Below are 8,633 nucleotides of genomic sequence, written 5' to 3'. Positions count from 1 at the left end.
CAGAATTAAAATTATGCCTTGACATAATTTTAATTCAACGAATAAAAATTTTATCTAAATACATAAATGTTTAGATGATCAAATTTTGAATTTTAATTATACCCACATAATTTTAATTCATCCAATTTTTATTAGAAAAAATAAAAATTGTATGAATTAAAATAATGTCTAAACATAATAAAAATTGTATAAATTAAAATTATGTCTAGACATAATAAAAATTGGATGAATTAAAATTATGTCTGACATAAAAATAAATCCGCATTTTTATTATGTGTACACATAATTTTAATTCATACAATTTTTATTATGCCTACACATAATTTTAATTCAGCCAATTTTTATTATAATTCCGCATTTTTATTATGTGTACACATAATTTTAATTCATACAATTTTTATTATGTGTACACATAATAAAAATGAATTAAAATTATGTGTACACATAATAAAAATGCGGAATTATAATAAAAATTGGCTGAATTAAAATTATGTGTAGGCATAATAAAAATTGTATGAATTAAAATTATGTGTAGGCATAATTTTAATTCATCCCATTTTTATTATGTCTAGACATAATAAAATTGTGCAAGTAGAAACTTGCACATTGCTTCCTCATAGTTCCTAAGTAAGTGTGCAAGTTTTTATTTTATTCGAGGTATAATTATCGGTATTTATTTGTTTTGGCTTCCTCATAGAGGAAGCTTTGTTAGCAAAGGTTCTGATTTCACACTTAACTCTTTTGGGGACTGCGTAAATAATTATATACATTCACTAAAAAATACTAAAAATACTTGTCCACTTAAAAACTAAAACAATACTTTATCGATAAAAAAAATCAGCCCGATATTATAAATATTTGAGATAGCGATTTAATTTTAATTCTATTATATTTTCCAGTCTTTTCTACCCTTATTTCATATATAATTGATTAAAATTTGGTTGATCAGATCAAGTTTTATAAAGCTTCTATGTATGTACGAATTCTTCGAAATTTCAAATGTGTGTAATACGAGATCTGATCAATAAAATTTTAATGAATTATATATGAAATAAGGGTAGAAAAAACTGGAAAATATAATAAAATTAAAAATAAATCGCTATCTCAAATATTGAGAAAGCGGCAGCGTAAAACACATTTTTCAAAAAAAGGAAAATCTGCATAAAATCTATACCGGTAGACCGATTTCAATAAAATTTGAGGAGGACATACTTTCTATGATACTCTATTTGTGTGCAAAAATTCAAACTGGTATCTAACAAATTGTAGAAGTAGATGCGTTTACAAAAATCCGTACACACACACACACACACACACACACACACACACACACACACACACACACACATACATACATACTTCCGGACATTTTTTATTAATATGATTTTTTGACATTTTAGAACATTCTAAACCTATTTCCATCAAAATCTCGAAAAAAAATTTTTTCACCATTACAAAGCTTCCTCTATGAGGAAGCAAAAGAATTAAAATTATGTGTACACATAATATGTGTAGGCATAATTTTAATTCATCCCATTTTTAATATGTCTAGACATAATAAAAATGAATTAAAATTATGTGTACACATAATTTTAATTCAACCAATTTTTATTATGTCTTGACATAATTTTAATTCTGCCGCTAGGGAATTTTTAAGTCGATTCTTATGAATCAAGCTTGAATTTGATGTCTAGGTATCCCAGGTTGCCGATGACGAGGTCCAGATAGTGCGCTCCGTGATTTTCGGTGTCTACGTGTATTAATACCACAGTATATACAGTAGCGCAACTCTCCTGATTTCTTGTTGTCTAAAATGGAGTGCGCATGCGCGAAATAAGTAAGCGCCCACTAACCCCATCTGAACGTCGTTTTCTGAACTTCTTTCTCAATTGCTCTTCCTTTCTCCGTTCTGCTTCGCTCCCTCTTAGAATTTAAATGGTCAGTTAAATAAATGCCTATCTGTATTGGAACAGAAATTTGGAGGGAATTAGCTCAATTAGTCACTGAATGCTATTGAGAGCTGTTAGAAGTGTTTGACAGACTCTTAATACGTTTATGTGATTAAAGTGAAAAGAGTTTACAAAGTATAAAGACAGTGAAAGAATGAAGTAAAGAAAAGTGATAAAAGTGATAAAAGTGAAATAAATGATAAAAGTGATAAAAGCGAAGGAAACATAAAAGAGAAATTTTTTTCTAAGGAAATAGTTAACCTATATAAATATTATATAAGTTTTCAATTCTCTTGGAAGCACTTTGATCTTAGCTTTGTTTCAGGTGTTGCTGCATATAATAATTAAAAATGAATGCGATAAGAAAGCCAAGCTGTGCAGTACCAGAGTGCGTTAAGAAGTTTATTGATGTGCAACGACATTTTTTTAAATTTCCAAAGGAACAAGACAGGTATAACACATTGCTTTATATAATATTATTATTTTTTATATAAATTATATTGCTTCTTCATAGAAGCTTTGTTTTCGTAAAAAAATTTTTTTTTGTTTTTCTGAATGCGTTCAGAATGTTCTAAAACGTCGAAAAATTGCAGTTTTAAAAAATGTCTGTATGCATGTATGTGTGTGTGTGTGTGTGTGTGTATGTATGTGTGTACGTGCCAAATTTACCGAAATTTCTTTAACTAATCAACCAAATCTTAACGAATTATATATGAAATAGGGGTAGAAAAAACTGAAGAATATAATAGAATTAATAAAAATTGCTAATAATCAAGGGGTTCTTTTTTAATAAAATTTTGAATTTGCAGAAATGTTTGTTTATGCTTTAATTTCTGCAAATTTGGAGATATTGATCTATTTCTAATTTTATTATATTTTTCAGTCTTTTCTACCCCCATTTCATATATAATTTGTTAAGATTTGGTTGATTAGTTCTGGAGTTATAGAAATTTTGGTAAATTTGCTCTAACTTCCGCAAATATTGAGATATCGGGCTTCTTGACAGTTTTTAAGTGTGCAAGTAGAACCCTTTGCTCACAAAGCTTCTTCTATGAGGAAGCCAAAAAAATAAATACTAATAATTATATATTAAATAAAATAAAAGTTTCCTCATATACATTAAATTTATACATTAAATGAAATAAGCTTCCTGTAATAATGAGGAAGCAATGTGCAAGTTTGTAATTTGCACCCATTTTTTTTTAATTGTAATGTGTGCATTACTTTGTCATTGGTAAAATGGTACAACATTTACAGATGGTTGCAATGGGTACGAGCATGTAGAAGGCTGGATCTAGAACCTAAAGGTCCAGAATATGCCCACCAGAATTGTCGTTTGTGCCATTTGCATTTTGAAAACAAATGGTACAAAATTAATAAAGTTAGGGCTCGTCTTCACCCAGATGCTGTACCCACTATATTGTTTGGACCAGGTTTTCAACAACAGTGAGTTTTTACTAACAAATAATTATTAATTTTACATATTTTAATTTAATTAAATTAGTTTTGTTTCATAAAAAAGTATAAAATTAAATAATACTGGTATAAGGTATATAAAAAATAATAGCAACAATATCTAACAATATTTACATTATTTTTTATGTATTATGTGAAAGTAACATATAAAAACAAAATAATTAAAATCTTTTAGGGACAACACAGCACCCGAACAAACAACACAACAAAATGAGGAAAATGTGGTTAAAGAGAAAGTAGATAGGTATGCTAAATATAAATGTTCTATTTGTTAAAATATTATATTTTATAATAAATATTATATGATACATATATATATATTTTGTTGCAGAAATACATGTGCTGAGGCAACTGTTGCAGAAATGCAAGTGCAAGAAGATAATAGGTAATTTATATTAATAAGAGACTTGTTTACGTTTATTAACAATAATGGCTAAAAGAAAAAAAATTGTATATTTTCAGCAAAGCAGAAACTTTACAAACAATCGTCCCAATTATTGTCAGTGACGTAGAAATAACTCAACCGTAAGTTTTTCTTTACTAATTTACAGTTAAACATGTATTTTTATTTTCTTTATTTGTTATGTAATAAAAGTTTTCTTATAAAATATAATTGTCAGGATATATATAATTTATTTATTAACACTTTATATTTTTAAATTTTTTTTTAACTTTAGATTTTATTTAATATTATTTTGCTGTTTTTGTCTCTTACAGCAAAATAGTTACATAATTACAAATATCATATTTAAAAATAATCTTTGTGCTATGATCTAACGTTTGGAATATATTATAGGAGCACATCCACTATCAAGAAGCCTGCAGTTACGACTAAATCGTCTGATGATAGCCCGAGAAAAAGGAAATTGCGAGAGAAGTTCTAAAAATTAAAGGCGCAAAATAAAGTAATGCGTGAAACAATCCGACGGCTTCGTATGGAAAACAAGAAGAAAGCTACAAAAGTTGAAGAAGAAAACGAATTCGATCAACTAATAAAATTAGGCCGTAAGTTATTACCGGAAAAATTTAATAGATTATTAGCGGCACAAGTCGACGCACAATTAAAATGTAAACGTGGCAGAAGATATGATCTCGAATTTAAGAAATTTGCTTTATCATTATTTTTTTTAAGTCCACGAATGTACCGGGAATTGAAAGATTCAATTGCATTGCCTTCTGTACGTTCTCTACAATTATTTACGCAAAAATGGAATATTGAGCCTGGTATAAATGATAAAATTTTTGAAGCACTTAAATTAAAATTGAATACGTTGCCTCTTGTAGAACGTCATTGCATAATATGTGCCGACGAAATGAGTTTAAAAGCTCATTTATTTTATAATATATCACGGGATGAAATAATTGGTTTCGAAGACATTGGTGATAAAAAATCATCTAAACCTGCAAGAAGCGCTTTAGTTATTATGGCACGTAGTATTGCAGGTAATTGGAAGGTGCCTATTGTTTTTTGTTTTGTAGAAACTACATGCCATATGAACTTTTTAAAAAATCTGATATTTAATACAATAATTAAATTAAGAAATACAGGTGCTATAGTGCATGCATTGGTTACGGACATGGGTTCTAATTTTATATAACTGTCCCATGATTTAGGAATATCTACACAAAATTCAACTTTTTCAGTTAACGGAGAAAATTTAGTTTACATTTTTGACACTCCACATTTAATAAAAGCAACCCGAAATAATTTGTTAAAACATAATTTTGAATTTAATAATAAAGTAGCTTCGTGGGATCATATTAGACAGTTTTATATGCAAGACGTCAAACAATGGATAAGAGCAGCTCCTAAATTATCAAAAATTCATATGGACCCAAATAACTTTATGAGAATGAAAGTTAAATATGCCGTACAAGTACTTAGTAACCATGTATGTGCAGGAATGTGTACACAGATGTCTGTCGGTCTTCTTCCGACTGAAGTCGTTGGAACTATAGATTTAATTGATCATTTTGATAAGTTGTTTGATATGTTAAATTCGTCCGCCGTAAATAATCCTAAAGAACATGGAAAAGTTTTTACCGGAAGTGAAAAACAAATGCAGTTTTTGCAAGAAATGTCAGATCTTATAAAAAGTATTAAAGTAGTTATTAATAATAATAATGGTAAATATGTAAAAGTTAAATGCTTTGAATGCTGGCAGATAACAATTAATAGCATCATTCAGCTTTGGGAAACATTAAAAAATCATAATTTTCCATATCTCCGAACACGTAGATTGAATCAAGATTGTGTCGAAAATTTTTTTGGTTCCGTTCGGAAACAAGGCGGTAATTGTCTTAATCCGACACCTATACAATTTAAGCGCGCCTTTAAAAAACTTTTTAGTACAACATTATTAAAACATTCAGATACACAAAATTGTGCTTCTGATAATGATGATATGTTAAATCTTATTGGAACGTTAGATAATAACAAAGAGTCCACTGTTTCGGAATTTACTGCTTCATCATCGGCGCATAACATTTTAAATATTCCGACTCATGAATATCGTTCAATGGATCTGCCAGAAGAAAACGCATTTAAATATGTTTGCGGATTTTTAATTAAAAGATGTACAGCAATACATTCTTGTGATATATGTACAAAATATATGAATGATAATATGGCTGTCTTAGATAATACAACATTATATTGTTCTTTTCGAGCCTATGAAAACGAAGAAGGAAATTTGTTTGGGAAATTAAACATACCAAGTAATGACTTTTGTTATTATATTCATAAATTAGAAGAAGTATTTGTAAAAAATTTTGAGAAAAATTGTTTCCAAAAAAATATTGGCAATTATTTATTCCAATTAACACAAAATATAACTTTTGAACCGCCATGTCCAAATTTCCCTACTTCATTTTTGATAAAATTATATCTTCGTATGCGTATATATTACACATTATCGCTGCATAATAAATCGTGCAAACGGGTTACCACAAAAAATAGGAAACTTTTAAACGTTTCCCATTTATAAATTTTCTTCTTATAATGTTTAATTGTTATGTTGAGTTATGCGTTACGGGCATATTTTAATTATTGAGGCTACTGTTTTATTGATTCTTATTCTTATAATGGATTGTGATATATTACTTGCCCAGTATTGTGTGTTCATTTATTGCATGTTTTGTTTGCTTGCAAATAACATTATATATAACTTTGCGTGTTTCTTTATTGCATTTTGTTTATTTTTAAATTATATTGTCTAACTTATATTGTATTTAATAATGTATTGATTGTATTGTTGCGTTTTACATTTTACTTTTAATTAATGGCAACATGTATGTGCAATTTTTTCAGTTGCGTTAATATTGATATATTGTGTTTTGATATTATGCGTTCATATTGTGCGTTGAAATTATGCGTTACTATATATGTATTAATAAGTGTGCATTAATAGACTTTTATACATTACGTTACTTATTAAATTTTATATTGTGTATGTTACATAAATTAATGTATTCGTGTGTGTTAAATATATATATATATGTATGTATATATATATATGTATGTGCGATGGTGCATGTGTACTTGTAAAGGCATGAATACTGTTAGTGATACATTAAATTAATTAATTTTTTTTTTTTTTTTAAGTTCTTACATGCCTCAAGGATGAATAATCAAAAGGTTATACAAATGAAAAACTTGGAGAAGAAATGGAGCTTATTAATATTACATTTTATAGATTCCTTGTTTATATTTTAAGTATTTTCTGTTCTACATTATTGTACGGTAATTATTGTAGTTTGCACTTTTATTGCCCTTTTCTTTTTTTGGGTTGTATCGAGGTGGATCGAGTAGCTGAGATACAGATCAATGAAAGAATTGTACAATAAAGTGTATTTAATGTATTTTTTTGTTCTGTTTCTCTGGTCTGTGTTGAGGTGGATCGAGTAGCTGAAGCATGGAGCAGTGAATAAATTAAAAGGAAAAAGACTACAATTTGGTACTACGTAATATGTAAATTCTTATATATTGTAATAAAGATACAATTTTATTTTATATAAAAAATGTAGTTTCTTTATTATATTTATTAATAAAACATGTACATTTAATATATTGCAGTTATATTTATTACGGGTATATTCTTTTTGTATAGAGATATACTTAAAATTATTTTAAAATGTAATATTAACATATCATCGTTGTATTAAAATTAAAATTTCATTTATCGCATTTTAAATTAAACATGAATATATATCTCATATTTATTTTGGATGCATAATTAAAAATCATTTATTTATTTCATTTAATGTAATAAAATTATTTTATATTAAATATTTTATAATTATAATTGTTTTCTTATAAGTATAATGTATAAAATATTATATTTTGCTTTTCGGTTGTTCAATATATGTTATATAACATTATATTTTCTAGTAATTTACCTCAATACATTTATATTATTCAATCTGCACAATCACATTTATATAATTTTATTTTTTCTCATTTATGAATTTTTTATGAATTTTTTTTCTTATTTTTAATACATAATAAATATTTATTTTCATTATTTTCATTAAATTCAGATTAATTTCATGTAAAAGTGGAGTGAGAGCGGAGAAAGGAAGAGCAATTGAGAAAGAAGTTCAGAGAAAGACGTTGGGCGCGTTCAGCAAAACCGCTCAGTAGCATAGCACATGATTGGCTCTTATACTTTTAGACCCAACGAATCAGCGTAGCGTGTCGATAAGACGACACTCAACAGTTGTGTCTGCTGTACGTGGCCGTTTAGTTGGTATTAGTGGGCGTTTACTTATTTCGCGCATGCGCACTCCATTTTAGACAACACTAACTTCAAAGGCGCCGACAGAAAGTTGCGCTACTGTATATACTGTGTTAATACCTTGAATTCGATGTCCACGTGTCCCAGGTTGCCGATGACGAGATCCACATAGTGCGCTCCGTAGTTTTTGGTGTCTACGTGTATTAATACCTTGAATTCGATGTCCACGTGTCCCAGGTTGCCGATGACGAGGTCCAGATAGCGCGCTCCGTAGTTTTCGGTGTCTAGGTGTATTGATACTTTGAATTCGATGTCCACGTGTCCCAGGTTGCCGATGACGAGGTCCACATAGTGCGCTCCGTAGTTTTCGGTGTCTACGTGTATTAATACCTTGAATTTAATGTCCACGTGTCCCAGGTTGCCGATGACGGGTTCCAGATGGTGCGCTTCATAGTTTTCGGTGTCCAGGTGT

At 28.5% G+C, this 8,633-nt stretch overlaps 1 protein-coding gene across 1 annotated transcript; it reads left to right on the top strand.

The window, feature by feature from the left end:
• The first annotated feature begins 1,860 nt into the window (after positions 1–1,860).
• LOC143897792 (uncharacterized) lies at positions 1,861–4,618 on the top strand. The gene is made up of 6 exons (XM_077406703.1): positions 1,861–2,400; positions 3,207–3,395; positions 3,601–3,669; positions 3,757–3,810; positions 3,888–3,950; positions 4,222–4,618. Exons 1-6 carry the CDS (start codon positions 2,300–2,302, stop codon positions 4,307–4,309), a joined length of 564 nt encoding a protein of 187 aa, XP_077262829.1. The 5' UTR covers positions 1,861–2,299; the 3' UTR covers positions 4,310–4,618.
• The last annotated feature ends 4,015 nt before the right edge of the window (positions 4,619–8,633 follow it).

The sequence above is a fragment of the Temnothorax americanus genome, unplaced genomic scaffold (genome assembly GCF_048541705.1).
Source record: "Temnothorax americanus isolate GAGA-0224 unplaced genomic scaffold, ASM4854170v1 Scaffold21, whole genome shotgun sequence".
In the NCBI taxonomy this organism is placed as follows: Eukaryota; Metazoa; Arthropoda; class Insecta; order Hymenoptera; family Formicidae; genus Temnothorax; species Temnothorax americanus.
The sequence above is the reverse complement of the archived record's forward strand: the minus strand, read 5'-3'. Positions and strand labels throughout refer to the sequence as shown.

Bases quoted from the DNA above. Each gene is read 5' to 3' on its own strand.
- LOC143897792 (XM_077406703.1), top strand. From the start codon at position 2,300: ATGAATGCGATAAGAAAGCCAAGCTGTGCAGTACCAGAGTGCGTTAAG. The intron at 3,811-3,887 runs GTAATTTATATT...GTATATTTTCAG, and splicing joins CAAGTGCAAGAAGATAATAG to CAAAGCAGAAACTTTACAAA. The intron at 3,951-4,221 runs GTAAGTTTTTCT...AATATATTATAG, and splicing joins GACGTAGAAATAACTCAACC to GAGCACATCCACTATCAAGA.